At 43.7% G+C, this 19,694-nt stretch overlaps 1 protein-coding gene across 3 annotated transcripts in view; it reads left to right on the forward strand.

Annotated features, from left to right (window-relative positions):
- The window catches only part of LOC149469994 (C4b-binding protein alpha chain-like), a 230,459-nt gene that overhangs the window by 21,113 nt on the left and 189,652 nt on the right, over nt 1–19,694 (forward strand). For all 3 annotated transcript variants that reach the window (XR_016311453.1, XM_089668329.1, XM_089668330.1), the window contains exons 2-4: nt 4,029–4,114; nt 8,257–8,442; nt 11,599–11,790. Coding sequence is in view for 2 of the 3 variants with exons in the window: in XM_089668329.1 (XP_089524455.1) it covers nt 4,039–4,114; nt 8,257–8,442; nt 11,599–11,790 (454 nt within the window). In the remaining variant the exon portion in view is untranslated. The remainder of the gene's footprint in view (nt 1–4,028; nt 4,115–8,256; nt 8,443–11,598; nt 11,791–19,694) is intronic.

Raw genomic sequence — 19,694 nt, forward strand, 5'->3', positions numbered from 1 at the left:
ATGCGTAGGCACCCCGGCGTGTGCTTTTACGTTCGTGCGTATATGTCAAGGTGGGGGGCCTTAAATTTTTTTTTTTTGAGGGGGGTGGTATGTGCTTGGGTGTAACTTTAATTTTTTACTTTTTTTAAAAAAAAGTTTTTTTTTTTGTTTTACCTCATCACATAGGGGACAAAGTCCCCTATATGATGATTTTTTGGTGACAGGTTCTCTTTTTATTGAAGCATCCAGGGTCTAAAAGACCCTGCATGTCTCCCTGTTCTCCACTGAATGTAATGCGGTGCACATCGCACCACATTATATTCTTTTCTCGGCTTCCATGGCTGGGAATCTCTTAACGGAGACCCGGAAGTGACATAACGTCACTTCCGGGTCAGGACAACTGAGGGGAGCGGACGTTGGCACTGTGTGGAAGCAATCGGGGGCAGCGCTGCCGCCCAAAATCTTCCATCTGACAGGTGAGTCCGCTGCTTGCCCACAGCAGGGCTAAAGGTAGAAAGAAAAATTACCTGCCTAGTGCCCTAAACTACATGTCTCGGGCGTTGGGTGATAGGAATTGAACGTGTGTGTGTGTGTGTGTGTGTGTGTGTGTGTGTGTGTGTGTGTGTGTGTGTGTGTGTGTGTGTGTTTCATGCCTCCTGTTTTTACCCATTTAGAAAACTGTACTGTAGCTCTTGCAGCGATCTTCCTCGCGAAACACGTATAGCACATTATTGAGCTCAACCTTCAGGTTACAGATTGATTAAAGAGAATTTATGTTGAATCTCCTCTCTCAATAGTGGTTGTACCTCCCCACGATGATGTATCACCTGATTGTCAGCTGTAGCTGGACCTGCAATAGCAATAAAATATGTTTTGTATTTTAAGTGTTGTCTATGATGCCTAAAAAGACCATGTGATCCTACCATGGGATAGGGGATAAATCGATGGGTAAATGCATATTGCTTTCAGGTGCATTTCGCTTGTGTTTTTGTATCAGTTTGAGATTCTTTTGAGAACATTCGCAGTTCATTGATTGGTGTGTTTGAGATACTTCTGAGATGTATTCCACTTCCTACTGACCTAAATTTGATCTGGCTAAAGTGTATATTTCTAAATTTTGATCTGGCTAACGTGTATATTTCTGACTTTACCAACAAATATATGAACTTCAACATGAGTTAATCTATTTGGTGCATTCACAGGGGTGTGGAAATTTTTGAAAAAAACTACTTGTACAGGAACTAAATTGGTGTCCCGATCTACTTGTCCCTCCATGACAATCTACTTGTCCAGATAAAATAAAATCTAAATAAATTTTAACCCAAACCGTATTTAAAGTGGAGATGATATTAGGAACGTCTGGGGCTTTTAAAAACAAAAGGGGCTTTATGGTTACTTAAATGTTTTTTAATATTTTTTTTTTTTAATTACTTTTTATTGATTTTCAAACGTTTACAACAAACAGTTGCATAGAAACACGATATAACGGACACAGAACAGCAAAAAAATAGGCTCATCAATGAGAGGTACACAGATACATACAATGTCAATACGTAGCAGTGAATTGGCTACCATTTTCAGACAAGTCGGAATTGGAAGTATCCCATGGTTCCCAAACTGCTTCAAAAGTGGGAACAGAGTTGGCACGCAAAGCAGTGAGGTACTCCATTTTTCTAATCTCTGCTATAACCTTCACCAATTCCAATAGCGTAGCAGGTGTTGTAGAAAGTCAATGTATTAGAATGGTTCTCCTGGCCGCCGTTAAAACGTGGGATGAAAGTTTTCCTTGCAAAGTTGGAGGGGCCTGAAAAAGGTGGGCCCAACATAAAGTGGATGGGCTCAAATGAAATAGGAGCTTGCAAACGTTGCTGTAGAAGGTTAAGGGCCTCTCTCTAAAAGGGTGCAATGTACTGGCAAGTCCAAAAAATGTGGAAGAGAGTGCCAGTTTTCTCGCCACAGCGCCAGCAGACAGGAGATACATTTGGATTAGGAGCATGGAGAACCTCAGGGGTCCTATACCAAAACTTTAGAATTTTATAAGTATTTTCTTTATATACTACACATATAGAAGATCTGGAGGCAGCCTCCCAAAATCCTGCTCCATTGATCCAAGGCAATGTCACATTGGAGGATTCGGGGCCATTTACGCATATAAAGGTGGACATCAATAGAAACTGGGTAGGCTTCTCAAGAGTCAAAGACCAGGCTTTGTAGGAAAAGAAATGACGTATCTGTAAATAAATATAATGTTGGTGGGGTGGCATACGAGTGGCTTTTTGAATCTCGGAGAAGGATTTAAGTTTGCGAGTCGCTGGATGAACCAAATGTTGCAACTGAAATAGATTGGCCTCGGTCCAGGGGCGCACACGGGTCGAGGCCAGGCTATCTGGGAGACAGGGATTAAATATGACATTGGTCAAGGGGGAACACAAAGAAGACAGTGCAAATTTAACCCTACACCGCCTCCATACAGATAACGTGAACTGCATGGGTCGAAGTAGGAAATGTTTGTGAGAGGAGATGTAATGTTGGTCATAGACCAGAGGAGTGAACGGCTACAATTAAGTCCATCGCACCCTTGTTCTATCTCGGCCCATTTATTAGGGGGGTGCTGGGAGGACTATGAGACAAGAGCACGAAGGTGAGTAACTAAGTAGTACGACACAATGTCTGGGGCCCCCAGACCCCCCTGAGATCGAGGAGAGAGAGGACAGTACGGGCAATCCGGTGAGATTTATTATTCAAGATGATGTGGAGGAAAGACTTCTGAAGGGAGGGTAATTTGGACATGGGAATAGGAACAGGAAGTGTCTCAAACTGATACAGGAGTTTGGGCAATATGGTAATTTTTTAGTACATTAATCCGTCCAAGGAAGGAGGTGGCAACATTGTCCCAAGATTTTAAGGATTGAGAACGTGCATGAAACAAGGGGGAGAAATTAGCTGCATAAGGGGAGTGGTATGAGGAAGTAAGGTTGGTACCTAAATATTTCAAGGCATGGGGGCACCACCGGTATGGATAATTTAACTGAAGGGAAGATAACATTTTATATGGTATATGGAGTGGTAATGCTTCGGTTTTAGACACGATAACCTTATATCCCGACAGGGCACTGAAGCGCTGTAAAGTACGATGCAAAACTGGTAAAGTAGTGTGGTGCTCTGTCAGCAAGATATCATCAGCGAACAGGGACAGTTTAAATTCACTGTTATGGGTGCATATCCCATGGATATCCAGATTGGATCTAATAGCTATGGCCAGAGTATAAACAACAAAAGGGAAAGCGGACAACCCTGGTGCGTACCATTTGGACATCTGGAAGGAAGGTGATAAAAATGATGCCAGTTTGACCTGGGAGGTGGGGGTGGAGAAAAACGCTTTTAAAGCTGCTATAAACTGACCTATAGAATGTATGTCTTGGTATTCAGAGTATAGGTTGTATTCCAGAGTAGTAATAGTGTGTAGAGTAGTGTAGACCACAGAATATGCAATATTATCTCTGGTAATGAATTGGATGAAGATGCAGGCACCAAGGCTGTAATCCTGCTTCTGTAAATTGCTGAACTGGAGCAAGCATACAAGACAAAATCTTCATATTTTCCTACTGTCAGTTTGTTTCAGATTGGTTTATTACAAGGTAGACAAGTCTAGATCTGCAAGACATTCCTGGAACCTGCACTTTTTAAAATCCAGGATACTATCGATAGTTCATATAATTAATACCAGTTGTGGGCAGCTGCAGCCCATCATGCCGCTGCCTCTGGGAGTCATGTTTGTAACTGTTAGTCTTGCAGTGCCTCATGGGACATGTAGTTCCACAACAGCTGGAGGGCTGAAGTTGTCCACCCTATTTTATACCCTCACTAGTCCCCTGTTATGTCCTAAACCTATTCACTTGCATGTTTGCGTTTCTCTATATGTAACTGTATTTGAACTATTGCTTATTATACCAATTGCTTATTAAACATTTTATATGTTAAATATAACTGGCAAATGCAAAACTAAACGTGGTCAACTAATTATTTTTTTTTGTTATGCTTTTGTGCAGATTTGTCAAGATGTTCTCCAGGCCATATACCCTTGGATGGGCATTTACATTTTTACTGTGCTTTACATTATTTAATGGTGCTTGGGGTAAGTTTATTTATTTTTCTCTGTTGTAAGTTTTGAATTATATTTTTTTGTTATCCCTAATCTGTGTTTTGCACAAAATATTTCTGCATCTATCATCCCATAGTTATTATAAAGATGGATGACAGGAAGGAAAAGAAAATGGTTTCCGAAGCAAGTTTCCAGGACTCTTCCAAGAGCTGGTCACCCAGCTAAACTGAGCATTTGGGGGAGAAGGGTGGCCAGGAATGCAATGGTCACTCTAAGCTCCAGAGACCCTGTTTGGAGATGGGACAAAGTTATAGGAAAATCATCACCACAGCCCTCCACCAATCAGGGCGTTATGACAGAGTGGCTAGACTGAAGCCTCTCCTAAATGCAAAACACATGAAAGCCCGCTTGGAACTCCTGGTTGTGCCAGGAATTATGAAGGCCACTATGCTTTAGTGCAGCAGAATTCTTTTTTTTTTTTTTTTTTAGTCCTCCCCAGATCTGTGCCTTGCAGTAATCTTATCTCTGAGCTCTGCACTTCTTTTTTGACCTAGTAGTTTTTTTTGTTTTTTTTTTTTGCTGATACAGCATGCATTGTCAGCTGTGAGGCCTTTTATATAGAGGCTTGTGCCTTTCCAAATCATGTCCAGCCAATTTAATTCACCACAGGTGGACTCCAATCAAGGTGTAGAAACACCTCAGCAACGATCAGGAGAAATGGGAAACACTTGGGCTAAATGTCAATTGTTGCAAAGTGTCTGAATACTTATGCCAATGTGATATTTTCCTTTCATTTATTTGCAAACATTTCTAAAATTCTGGTTGCACTTTGTCATTATGGGGTACTAAGTGTAGATTAATGAAAAAAAAAATTAAACAACTGTATTATCAGGCTGCAACATAAAATTGAAAAAGTGAAGGGGGTCTGAATAATTTAACTACTTGCCAACCTGCCACAGTAATCTTACTGCAGTGGCAGCTACAGGCACTGTAACATACTGGTACATCGCTGCCTGTTTCCGGGATTGGGGTGCACATGAGCCCCCTCGCCTGCCTACTCTGTGGTTTAACACAGCGAAAGTTCATCAGCTGATCCCAGCAATTGATTCATGGCTGGGACCCGTCGATCGGCTGTGTCAAATCAAAACCTAGAGCTCTGTGTTGGTAACAATACAGAGCTCTATACAATACAGTGCTCTATACTGAGTGAGCAATTGCTTTTGATTCTTTTCCCTGCTTAGCAGGTACTCTTGTACCCCAAAACACTGGCCACAGTATCATAGAAAAAAATCCAAAATGGGGGACAGAACTCCAGCAGTTGGTGTATGCAATGCACGCACCTGACGAAAACTGGAAGTTTTAGGCTGGATTTGCACTCCAGCCATCATTTCTGGTAGCGAGTGGTGTCAATTCTGGTCCTATCACCATGGTAACGGGTCATATGCTAGACAAACCCTTGACAGCTGGCGCTGCCCAACTAAAACAAATACCAAGAAGCTCACGAAGGAGTGAATGCCTATTACAAAAAGAGAAAGCGAGAACTAGTGCTATGACGGCTCCATAAGTAAAAGGCACCAAAGCCAGTACCTTGTGAACTACCCTAAAAATATGAAATTCCTGTCAATAATAATAAGAATCCCAGTAGGTTGTCCCCCCAAAAAAAAAATTATTACTGGCTTGTGGTATACAGACTGCAACATAAAATTTGGAATAGAACACCGATACAACCATACAATACCTATAAAAAAAAAAAATCCATATGCAAACATATATATAATTAAACTGTAAAAAGTGGCCAGTATGGCCAACTTGTTTGGTATAACACTGATGGTTCGCACAAGTGCATCAGTATGTAGTTGTATCCAGTTCCATACATCTTTAAATTTTTTGTATTACTTATAAAGTATGGGGTTTTAACAAGCTGTTCAGTTGCATTTTAGTTTATACCTTTCCTTGTACCCTCCTTTTTATTGACACCATTTTTTTAGCTATCGTGGATTTAGGATCACTCAACATCATTACATATTACTTGCTTTTTAAACAAACTTTTTTTTTTCTACTAATATCTATATCTATATCTAATATCTATCTATATATATATATATATATATATATATATATATATATATATATATATATATACATTTTTTTTATATATATCTCGAGAGAGAGATAGATATTATACACACACTCCATTCAATGAAATCCAACACTTTCTTTCCAAAAGACGATAATTAGGCAGGACTCGCCATGCTCCCCCTGCCCTGTTATGTGACAAAGTTCAGACCCAGCAATTTAGCACTCCGACAATAATTGCTGATAGTTGGGAGGATGGGAATTATTGCATGTTACCCAATACGAAGCACTCCCTGAAATATATCGCTCCCAATATCTACCACCCTTTCCCATTTCATCATAGCACCATTATAGGTAATAATTTTGTTTAGGTGCAGTAATCTCACATGGCATGGGGGAAGAGATGGAATAGGATATGATCCCTCAGCTGTCACCTGTAACTATGTGTAATCTTTAAGGTGGAACTCCGGACACAAACATCTATTTAAATTCTTACAAGTAAAAATGTTATTGCTTGCCAGGCTGTATATAATTCATTGATTTTGTATATGCTGGATACTACAGCCAGAGCTATATTTGATGAGTGCTGTGGCTTATGGCTTATACACCGAAGTGTGAGGTCTCGATTACATGGAGTGAGGGAGGGGGGGGATTGGCAGTAAAAACAGGTGGTTGATTGCATTTTTACTGCCCATGTAAATTGTGCAATGGTGGCAGGAAGAGGGAAGTACAAATTGCTACATCCACAATACTTTGCTTTACATTTCATCAAAAATTGTCGATTTTGGTAGACTGTACCACTACCAACCACAGGTTTAACCAGACTTTTGTTGTTCCGGCCAAGCAACCTCCCAAACCACACCTTGGGCATGGCCGTGGGGCTGCGCTGCTGCATGATTTGTCACCAGCTGTTGACTGATCACTGTACCATCCCACTGACAATAACGTGATTGCTGTGACCAATCATAGATGATCATTTAACAATTGTAAATTAGGGCTTCATTTCATGCCATTCATTACTTACAATTGTTTTGCTAGCTGTGATTGGTCGCAGTGATCACATGGTACAGAGAGGGCCAATCACAGCCCATCTGCACCATGTGATTGGCTGTGCCTAATCACAGCAATTTATACTGAATGAATCTGTTTCAGTCAGTAAAAATGGTTGTTTATACCAGTGAAATACAGTGGTGTAAGCAATTATAATGTGTAAAAAATAATTTACTACTCTGGGCAAGTAATCAGGATTTTTTTACAGTGTTTATTATGGTAACATTGTATTGCTCTGGTCGCAGGGGGGAAAAAAATCATAAAGAAAAATGTAATAAAAAAAAACAAAACTTTTCAAACAATGTCACTAATCAGTGTCCCTGATCACCGCCACACCAGTTATATGATGACACTGTACTGATAGTATTAATTAAAAAAAGTTGAAAAAAATAAAAATTTTAAATTTTCCCAAAAAATTACAAAAATTACAACTTCAAAAAATTTGCCAGGCCTCTTGCTAAATACCTTAGACTGTCTACTTTCCAAAAGGGGTCTTTTGGAGGGTATTTGTACTATCTTGACATTTTTGGGCCTCAAAAAATTAGTTTGTAACTTTCTTACCAACCAAATAATAAACACTGATTTTGGTTATTTTCACCAAAGAAATTTAGCAGAATACATTTTGGCCTAAATTTTTGAAGAAAGATTATTTCCAAAATTGAATACCAGAAACAAATGTTTTTTCTTCTAAACTTTTTAATTTAGCAAAAACTAAATAACCCAGTGGTGATTAAATACCACCAAAAGAAAGCTCTATTTTTGTGAAAAAAAAATTATTTGATATGGGTACAATGTTGCATGCCAGCGCAATTGTCAAAGTTTGACAGCGCTGAAAATTGGCCTGGGCAGCAAGGGGGAAAAAAGTGCCTGGTATTGAAGCGATTTAAGGTGGTTATGGCAGTATTTCCTCCTGAATGCCTGGTTGCAGCCCCTCTACTACCCTCTGATAAGTGATTCACTGTCAGCTATTCTCTAAATTATGAAACATTTGCATAAAGTAGTTTGTTCATCTCTTCAGCTTTCTTATTAAATTCTACAATTATTTATAGGCGATTGTGGGCCCCCTCCAGTTAAACCAAACACAATCCCAGTTCAGGAGATATCTGGAACCACAGGACAAACAGTTGTTTACACTTGTGATCGTGATACTGGTTATTATGAAATTCCCGAAAAAAGTACAACCATTACCTGTCAATCTGACGACACTTGGACAAATATTGAAGATTTTTGCACAAGTAAGTGTTTTCCTTGACTTTTTTTTTCCTGTATAACATAATAAACTTGTATTCTGTCACTGAAAGTTCAGTGTATACTGTCAAGTCTATGTATAGGCATTTAGTTTTATTTATTTATTATATAGAATAGGGAATGGGTGAGCAATCTAAAGTGTGGGGATGTTGAAATATTACCAGTGAGCAGACTTGAGGTGAAGGGGTAACACAAGAAGCTGCAAAGCTGAACCAGAAAGCATACTGTAGGTGTCCCCTTTAGTGTGGCAGAGGTGTCAACATTTTTATATTTCAATGGTTTTTATTGAATAGTTTTACAAAAGAAAAAGACTTAAGTAAAACAAGCAATATCAATGAACAATGTGCCATCGTGTATGTGTATATACATATACAGATAGTCAAACGTCAAAACAAAAAATGTCTACCGCAACAATTTAGCAGTTAAGACAAGCCATAAATCGTGGCCAATTCAAGGTCAAGTATATCTTGCCTTGCCGACATAGAATAGACAATGCAGAGCAGTACAAAGAGTAAAAAGAACAAAGGAAAGAATAGAATGGAAAGGGTCATTAATGCACAGAGAGGTATTGGATCCATGGGTTCCATGTGTTATCGAATTGTGTAGGACACAGGTGAGTTTGTAGTTAGGTGTCAACATTTTAACCGTATTACAAATCTTTTGGCAGGTTTGAAAGTTTACACATATGTACAGTAGCTAATTGTCTGCAGCTCTGGATATAGTAATGCTCAGTTCACACTGCAACGATATGACTTCTCAGACCCCAAGTTACATATGTGAAATCCCATGTTAGTCAATGGGAGGTGTCTTAGTTACACTACTGGCGTCTCTCTGACTTTAGAAAAGGTTCCTGTACTACTTCAAGGCAACTTCTGTATGACTTGTGCCCATAGACTTTAATGGATGTTGCCTCCAAAGTCAGATCCTCATCTATATTGATGCGATTTGGGTCCAAAAAAAAAAGTAATATCAGTTTTTTTGTAACATTTTTTTACTAACGAAATCCAGTTTAAGGAACGATTGGAATTCAAATCAGTCCAAAATGGATCAGCAGGCCCCCCCCCCCCCCAAATCTATACCAGACTCTTATCCGAGCATGCAGCCCCCCCTTCAGAGCCACACCAGGCCACGTGCCCTCAACATAACGAGGGGTGCTTTGGGGTAGCCCCGGTTGGTTGACGTCACAAGGGGGGGCAGGGTCACCCTGTGAGGTTATTGGGTGGCCCCGCCCCTTAGCTATTTATGAACTGTCAGACGGCGGAGGTCTCAGACTGCAGAAGTCAGCGTTGGGTGTGAAGCTCTTGTGTTTGGGTCGTCGGCATCATACTTATTTACATGGGGAGGCTGGGATTTGGGGGTCCCTTTGTTAAAAGGGGCTTCCAGATTCCGATAAGTCACTCCCCTGAAGCTCAGGGTTGTGGGGAAGAGGCCCTTGTCCCCATCAAGGGCCCCCCCCCCCCATTTTGAGGGCATGTGACCTGGTATAGTTCAGGATGGGGAGGTGCCCCCCCCCTTCATGCTGTCCTTACTTTTGTATTTTCGAATCATGTGCAGAACATATTAAACAGGCATTTTCTTTTTATATGAATAGGGTAATTGAAGTGAAGTGATTTTCCATGTTTTTCTTATATTCTCAAATCCTTTAGGGCTGACTCACACCAGCAGGCACACATTATGGTGGGTATAACACGCATGCGCTGGTGTGCATTGTGCACCTGTGCTATGATGCATTGTAACAATGCATTAGAAAATTTTTTTTAATATATTTGTTGTTGTGCATTGCATAAAAATGCAGACATGCCTCATTATTCACTGATCAACAAAGCTTGACACACCTGGTATGATTGAGCCCTTAGTAAATCAGCCCCAACATGTGAGCAAAACAGTGGCACTACCAACTTTAGATGGTAACTGTGCTGGGAGTTCACATAATGTGCGCTCTCAGCACAGTTCTGTTTATCTGTAGGTACACATATGTGGCCTCAGGCCCACCTACTGAGAGCCCGTATATATACATATGACCAGCAGGAAGGAGTTAAAGTTGTTGTAAAGGCTCAAGGCTTTTTACCTTCATGCATTCTATACATAAAAAAAAAAAAAAAACCTTCTGTGTGCAATAGTCCCCCCAATACTTACCTGAGCCCCATCATGATCCAGCGATGTGCACAAGAGCCTTGGCTCTCTGGGGACTCTGCTTTCTCATTGGCTGTAAATCACAGCCAGTGAGCCAATGATGAAAGGGGGGGTGGGGCTGAGCCATGTCTCTGTGAATAGACACGAAGAGCAGTGGCTCAAGAGCGAGCCTGCCTTGGTGCCCCCATAGCAATCTGTTTGCTCTGGGTGTACTTGGCAGGAGGGTGGGACCAGGAACGTCAGTGGGGGACCTGAGAAGAACAGGGTCGGGGCTGCTTTGTGCAAAACCTTTGCACAGAGTATAACGCTTTTTTTTTTCAGTTGCCCTAATTACTATGAAGTTGAAAATGGATATCTGCATTTGTTGTTTTTTTTGGACGGATCATATCCAATTCAAGTATGGGATTTGGTTTTAAAACTAGGATCTCTTGGAATTTTATCTGAATTTTTTTTATCCATGTGACAGAAGGCAAATTTTAAAATCCTACCAAAATGAAATATAGAATCAGACAAGGCAAGTTTTAAATGTTATAGTGGCTTATTGGGCAGTAATGCAATCAAAAAGCAAGATGGAAGAGGATATAACTGCTAATTAATGACTGTTAATCCCCATTCACACATTTTCTTGCTTATTTCTGTATGCCTGACTACACTCAACATGCAGAATCCCTTGCTTTCTAATTGTCCCAATTTACACTTGTACATTCAGTCACCCTATGCTCAACACACTCTTTGGTCCGTAGACTTCAATGGGAGCCCATGTAAACACGTTATGCACTTTTTTTGTGCATGTTTTTATGTCTGAAGAACTAATCTTCTATAGAACTGCTCTCCTCCCATTGCCCAGCCCAGGAAACTCCTGAAGCTTGATACACATGCTAAAACACCTGTAAATTGCCTGGGAAAAAAAAGGAATTTGCTCTGATTACAGTGTACTCACATGTGAATACAGGCTAATAGTTGAACAAGTGGTGAGGGAATCCTCTGTCATCTGTCTGTCTTTTATTTAGGAGCTTGTGGTGTCCCGGATCGACTCCCATATGCAGAGCCCAAACCAGGGGCTCTTAATCAGAATATCTTTCTTCCTAATGCAGTAGTTGCCTATGTTTGTAGGCCAGGCTATACACGGGTTCCTGGCAAAAGATCTTTAATAACCTGCTCAGAGAACTATACGTGGTCTGAACCGGATGTATTCTGTAATCGTAAGTATATCACTTTCTTTTGATCTGCTTTGCTGCTTTATAAAAATGATATAGAAAGCTAACATACTCTTGTGATTTGCAGTATTTTGATCAAACAGCTTGGCAATAATATATGTACAGTCAGGTCCATAAATATTGGGGCATCGACACAATTCTAACATTTTGGGCTCTATATACCACCACAATGGATTTGAAATGAAACGAACAAGATGTGCTTTAACTGCAGACTGTCAGCTTTAATTTGAGGGTATTTACATCCAAATCAGGTGAACGGTGTAGGAATTACAACAGTTTGCATATGTGCCTCCCACTTGTTAAGGGACCAAAAGTAATGGGACAGAATAATAATCATAAATCAAACTTTCACTTTTTAATACTTGGTTTCAAATCCTTTGCAGTCAATTACAGCCTGAAGTCTGGAATGCATAGACATCAGATGCTGGGTTTCATCCATGGTGATGCTCTGCCAGGCCTCTACTGCAACTGTCTTCAGTTCCTGCTTGTTCTTGGGGCATTTTCCCTTCAGTTTTGTCTTCAGCAAGTGAAATGCATGCTCAATCTGATTCAGGTCAGGTGATTGACTTGGCCATTGCATAACATTCCACTTCTTTCCCTTAAACTCTTTGGTTGCTTTTGCAGTATGCTTTGGGTCATTGTCCATCTGCACTGTGAAGCGGCGTCCAATGAGTTTTGAAGCATTTGGCTGAATATGAGCAGATAATATTGCCCGAAACACTTCAGAATTCATCCTGCTGCTTTTGTCAGCAGTCACATCATCAATAAATACAAGAGAACCAGTTCCATGGGCAGCCATACATGCCCACGCCATGACACTACCACCACCATGCTTCACTGATGAGGTGGTATGCTTAGGATCATGAGCAGTTCCTTTCCTTCTCCATACTCTTCTCTTCCCATCACTCTGGCACGAGTTGATCTTGGTCTCATCTGTCCATAGGATGTTGTTCCAGAACTGTGAAGGCTTTTTTAGATGTCGTTTGGCAAACTTTAATCTGGCCTTCCTGTTTTTTGAGGCTTACCAATGGTTTACATCTTGTGGCGAACCCTCTGTATTCACTCTGGGGAAGTCTTCTCTTGATTGTTGACTTTGACACACATACACCTACCTCCTGGAGAGTGTTCTTGATCTGGCTAACTGTTGTGAAGGGTGTTTTCTTCACCAGGGAAAGAATTCTTCGGACATCCACCACAGTTGTTTTCCGTGGTCTTCCGGGTCTTTTGGTGTTGCTGAGCTCACCGGTGCGTTCCTTCTTTTTAAGAATGTTCCAAACAGTTGTTTTGGCCACGCCTAATGTTTTTGCTATCTCTCTGATGGGTTTGACTTATTTTTTCAGCCTAATGATGGCTTGCTTCACTGATAGTGACTGCTCTTTGGATCTCATCTTGAGAGTTGACAGCAACAGATTCGAAATGCAAATAGCACACTTGAAATGAACTCTGGACCTTTTATCTGCTCATTGTAATTGGGATAATGAGGGAATAACACACACCTGGCCATGGGACAGCTGAGAAGCCAGTTGTCCCATTACTTTTGGTCCCTTAACAAGTGGATAGCACATAGGCAAACTGTTGTAATTCCTACACCGTTCATTCATTTGGATGTAAATACCCTCAAATTAAAGCTGACAATCTGCAGTTAAAGCACATCTTGTTTGTTTAATTTCAAATCCATTGTGATGGGGTATAGAGCCAAAAATGTTAGAATTGTGTCGATGTCCCAATATTTATGGACCTGACTGTGTATATGTGTGTTTGTGTGTGTGTGTGTGTGTGTGTGTGTGTGTATATATATATATATATATATATATATATATATATATATATATGTGTGTGTATGTGTACAGTTGTGTTCAAAATAATAGCAGTCAGACATCACTAACCTTATCAATCACTGTTTTTGGTAGAAATGATATTTCTACATGGCAAATAATTTACTAGCAGGTGTAGTAGAGTAATAGAAATCCAACAGACCCAACAGTCATGACATGCATGCTGCTGATTCTGTGTAATTGAATCACTAATTGAAAGGGGCATGTTCAAAATAATAGCAGTGTGGAGTTCTATTAGTGAAGCCATTCATTCTTTGAAAAACAGGTGGCAATTATTGCCCTTATTGAATGAAAGAAGGCAGCAAATGTTGTACATGCTGGTTACAGTGCATTTCTCTCTGAAATTCTGAGGAAAATGGGTCGCTCCAGACATTGTTCAGAAGAACAGCGTACCTTGATTAAAAAGTTGCCTGGAGAGGGGAAAACATATAAAGAAGTGCAGAAAATGATATGCTGCTCAGCTAAAATGATCGCAAATGCTTTAAAATGGCAACCAAAACCTGAAAGACGTGGAAGAAAGCAAAAAACTACCATTCGAATGGATAGAAGAAAAGCCAAAATGGCAAGGACTTAGTGTCAGGGATCGGATGTCCCTGCCGCAATACGCTGGGCGGCGCATGCGCAGGACACCGATGCATTCCAATCAGCGGGCAGAGGGACCCGGGCGATCGCGATGGCCCTCATGCGCACTCGCGATCACGGACGCGCGCCTGGCACCAATGACAGCGCAGGGCGGGCTATTTAAACGGGGGTAGAGGTATGTCAAATTGACGTTTGGTCTTTGTGCTCTGTTCCTGTTACCTGATCCTGTGTTACTCCGTTGCCGACCTCTGTATTGTACCTGACCCTGATTGTATCCTGCTTAACCCTTGGCTTGCCTGACCATCCTTCTGCCTGACCATCCTTCTGCCTGACCATCCTTCTGCCTGACCATCCTTCTGCCTGACCCTTTGTACCGCGCTGTCCGCTAGTTACTGAACCCGGCTTGTGACCTCGACCATTCTCTGCCTGCTCCTACGGTACCTCGCTGCCCGCACGTTGCTGACCTGGCCCGCCTGACTACGCTTTCAGTCACCCAGACGATCCATCCATCCCGCACGGATCACTATTAGTAAGTCTGCCTGCCTCTTCCCATCAGACTCCATTCCCGCAGTCCCCTACCGGTGGTCTCTACCACAGCCGGACGCACTCGGGGGTCGCGACCTGGTTCCAGTCTGCACCAAGTCCATCCCCACCATCGGGCCCTGGTGAATAGCAGGCTGGGAGTTAGACCCCGTGCCCTGAGGAAATCCGTGCTGTGGGCTGCTAGAGACTGCCAGGCGGTTCCTGACAGTACCAAACGGCCAGATGTCGGAGTCTGGAAGAGGACCATCCCCGTTGGAGGACATATGCCGGCACCTGGCAGCACTAACCCAGGCAGTAAAGACGCTGCAGGAGGGGTATACGCACTTGGAGGGACGGATCCAGACATTGACCGCGTCCGCTTCTGCACCCCAAGATTCGGGTCCTTCCTTGTCGGTCGAGAGTCTTTCGGAAACTCCTGCTGGAGCCGAGGCCTCTATGCCCGTACCGGAACCCCGGGTACCCACACCGGGACGGTTCAATGGGAACCGCACCAAGTTCATGGCCTTCCGCAATGCCTGCCAACTTTACTTTAAACTGCAGCCGCAGACATTTGCCACAGAATCTGTGAAGGTGGGGTTTGTCATCTCGTTGCTACAGGACAAACCCCAGGCCTGGGCTCATCGGTTACTGGAGACCCATCAACCACAGCTAGAGTCGGTTTCAGCCTTCTTTGAATCCATGGCACTTCTCTACGATGACCCACAGTGAACATCCTCGGCCGAATCGACCCAACAAACACTCAGACAGGGTCGCAGGGCGGCTGAGGAGTATGCGGCAGAGTTCAGGCGCTGGATGGGAGACACACAGTGGAACGACGTGGCCATGCGCCACCAGTTCTGCATTGGTTTGTCTGAGCCTCTGAAGGATGAACTAGCCAGGTGTAGGCATACCAGCCACATTGGTAGACCTCATCACTCTGGCCATCCAAATTGATCGGCAGTTGCGGGAACGCAGAATGGAAAGATCCGGTCAGAATCTGAGGCCTACATGGGTATTGCCCCGTGTGCCAGTGCAGACCACCTTGCCTACTGAGAACCGCTACCCGGAGACAGTGGACGCACCCGAACCCATGCAAGTGGGGTTAACCCATCCTTCATTATCACCCGAGGAACGCCAGAGATGCCGGGTCCACAATCTATGCCTGTACTGTGGGGAAGCGGGTCACATGGTTTGTTCCTGCCCAGCAAAATCGGGTAAGTGTTCATCTGTTTTTTCTGCCACATCTTCCACTGACATTAGTAGTTCTAGTTACTTAGCAGTACCGGTCTTGTTCCAGCTTCCCGGAAGGACCATATCAGCTACAGCCATCATTGATTCCAGGGCCTGTAGCTGCTTTATTGATCTAGGGTTTGCGGCACAATATCAGATTCCCCTACAATCCAAGGAATGTGGATTGAATATCTTCCTGGCTGACGGGTCTCGAATCAAATCGGGAGTGGTAGACCGAGAAACCCCACCCCTTTGTATTACAGTGGTAGGGCACCACCAAGAGTTCCTTCGGTTGGATGCCATTGCATCCCCTTTGTTTCCGATTTATTCTGGGGCTTCCTTGGCTACGGGCACACGATCCCCAGATTAGTTGGAGAACCGGAAGGCTCCAATTCAGCTCTCCATACTGTCTGGAGCACTGCGCTCTCCCGGCATCTTTGACCCCATGCTCCCTGTTATGCTTAGACACTGACGCAGAATTGACGCAACTCATTACCCCGGCCTACCACAGCTTTCTAGACGTGTTTAGCAAACGAGGAGCAGATAAACTTCCTCCACATAGGCCCTATGACTGTCCGATTGACCTGCTCCCAGGATCTGAGGTACCCTTTGGGCGAATCTTTCCCTTATCAGAAAGATAATTGGGGGTACTCAAAGAATATATTGAGGAGAATCTGCAGAAGGGTTTTATTCGTCCCTCCACGTCCCCGGCCGGGGCGGGAATCTTCTTTGTTGAGAAGGACAAATCCCTGAGACCCTGTGTGGACTACAGGGAACTCAATAAGATCACGGTAAAGAACCGCTACCCATTGCCCTTTAGTACCGGAATTATTTCAGAGGCTCAGGACAGCGTCCATTTTTACTAAGCTGGATCTAAGGGGGGCCTATAATTTGGTCCGCATTCAGGAGGGAGACGAGTGGAAAACTGCCTTCCGGACGAGGTTCGGACATTTTGAATGTCTGGTAATGCCTTTTGGTCTGTGCAATGCCCCAGCAACCTTTCAGCATTTCATTAATGATGTGTTCCGAGACTTTCTGGACATCTTTGTGGTCATCTATCTAGATGACATATTCATTTTCTCTGCGTCCCTAAAAGAGCATAGGGGCCACGTTAGGTGCTAGAACGGCTCCATCTACATGGGCTATACGCAAAGGCAGAAAAGTGTAGTTTCGAGCAACAAAGCATTTCTTTCTTGGGGCTTATTTCCACCACTGGAGTCGCCATGGACCCCCAAAAGATCTCTGCGATTCTGGAATTGCCGGTGGACAAGAAGGGTATGCAGCGATTCATTGGCTTTGCCAATTTCTATAGAAAATTTATCAAGGGCTTCTCTGGCCTTGTATCACCCAACTCACCAAACAAGGAGTGCGTTTTCGGTGGACCCCTGAAGCACAGATAGCCTTCGAATCCTTGAAGAAGCTGTTCACAGAAGCTCCTATATTGGGCCATCCAGACTCGTCACTACCTTACATTTTGGAGGTGGACGCATCCGAAAACGCAGTAGGAGCTGTGCTATCCCAGAGGAAGGGTGTCAAGGAATTGATGCACCCCGTAGCATTCTTCTCCAGAAAACTATCGCCTGCAGAGAGGAACTATGATATCGGAGACCGAGAACTTCTGGCCATCAAGGCAGCGTTAGAGGAATGGAGGTACCTACTGGTGGGGGCTCTGCATCCAATTCTGATCTTCGCGGACCATAAGAATTTGGAATACCTGAGGACGGCGAAACGCTTAAGACCACGTCAGGCTAGGTGGGCACTCTTTTTCTCTAGATTTGTGTTCCACATAACCTATAGGCCTGGATCAAAGAACACTAAACCAGACGCACTCTCGCGTATGTTTGAAGACTCTGAGGAACCCCATAAACCAGAAACTATCCTGTCTTCTGGGAACTTCCTCGCGTTACAGACCGAGCTACGGTCCCAAATACAGGCTGCATCCGTCGGAATGTCGAGCCCACCAGGTGTATCGTTACAGAATAAGGAAGGACTTTGGTGGAAGGAGGGACGGATCATGGTACCTGAAGAGTCCCGCACCGCAGTTTTGGGTCACTGTCATGATCATCCTCTGGCTGGCCACTTTGGGGTAAGGAAGACACTGGAATTTCTGCAACGTACATTCTGGTGGCCCAGCATGACTAAGGATTGTGAAGCGTATGTAAGGACCTGTGCGGTTTGCCAGAGAAACAAGCCTTCCAGAAGCAAGGCCTGGGGTCTGCTGCGACCTTTACCGATACCTAAGAGACCATGGGAGATGATCTCCATTGATTTTTTTTGTGGAGCTCCCACCATCCCAAGACCATACCGCCATTTTTGTGGTGGTGGACCGCCTGTCTAAGATGGCCCATTTTCTGCCCCTGAAAGGTACACCGTCGGCTACCAAGACAGCACAAGTCTTTATAAAGGAAGTAGTAAGACTTCATGGGATCCCGAAGGACATCATCTCAGACAGAGGAGTTCAGTTTACCTCTAAATTCTGGAGAGCACTGTGCAAAACGCTGGGAATCAAACTGTCATTATCATCAGCATACCACCCGCAGATCAACGGGCAGATGGAACGTACCAACCAGACCCTGGAGCAGTATCTCCGATGCTACACTTCATTCCTCCAGGATGATTGGCTGACTCTCTTACCACAGGCCGAATTCGCTTATAACAATGCGAGTCACTCCGCTACTCAGCAATCCCCGTTCTTCGCCAACTACGGATTCCACCCTACGTTTCTACCTGACACAATTCCTGAGAATCCAGTACCGGCTACACAAGATCTGTTACAATTCTTTTCAATAAGTAACAAGGTGCTTCAGGAGGCGATCACAAAGGCTCAGGAAGATAGTAAGAGGGCCTTCGATAAGAGGGGCAAACTTGTTCTGCACCCGGGGGACCAGGTCTGGCTGGCCACAACAAATTTAAAAATGTCTTGCCCATCAAGAAAATTAGGACCAAAATTCATGGGTCCATTTAAGGTGAGATGGAAAATCAACGAGGTGGCATATGAACTCATAGTCCCCGAATCCTTCAGAATACACCCAGTGTTTCATGTATCCTTGTTGAAGCTCGTGGCACCGGATCCATTCCCGAATCGGCGATCTAGACCTCCGGAGGCCATAAACATTGATGGGGAGGAGGAATTTGAGGTGGAAACAGTTCTAGATTGCAGGAAAAGGAGAGGCCAGACCCAATTCCTTATTAAATGGAAAGGTTACGGCCCGGAGGAAAACTCGTGGGAACCTGCCCAGAACGTTCATGCCCCTAGACTGATCAAGGAGTTTTTTCGTAATCACCCACACAGGAGAAGACAGTTGGGCATCCGGCGGCCGCCCATAGGGGGGGGGGGGGGCAATGTCAGGGATCGGTGTCCCTGCCGCGATACGCCGGGCGGCGCATGCGCAGGACACCGATGCATTCCAATCAGCTGGAAGCGGGACCCGGGCGATCACGATGGCTGCGCACTCGGGATCACGGACGCGCGCCTGGCACCAATGACAGCGCAGGGCGGGCTATTTAAATGGGGATAGAGGTATGTCAAATTGACGTTTGGTCTTTGTGCTCTGTTCCTGTTACCTGATCCTGTGTTACTCCGTTGCCGACCTCTGCATTGTATCTGACCCTGATTGTATCCTGCTTAACCCTTGGCTTGCCTGACCATCCTTCTGCCTGACCCTTTGTACCGCGCTGTCCGCTAGTTACTGAACCCGGCTTGTGACCTCGACCATTCTC

Source organism: Staurois parvus, unplaced genomic scaffold, assembly GCF_062004578.1.
Source record: "Staurois parvus isolate SC_StPar_1 unplaced genomic scaffold, SC_StPar_1.0 ptg000056l, whole genome shotgun sequence".
NCBI classification, from domain to species: Eukaryota; Metazoa; Chordata; class Amphibia; order Anura; family Ranidae; genus Staurois; species Staurois parvus.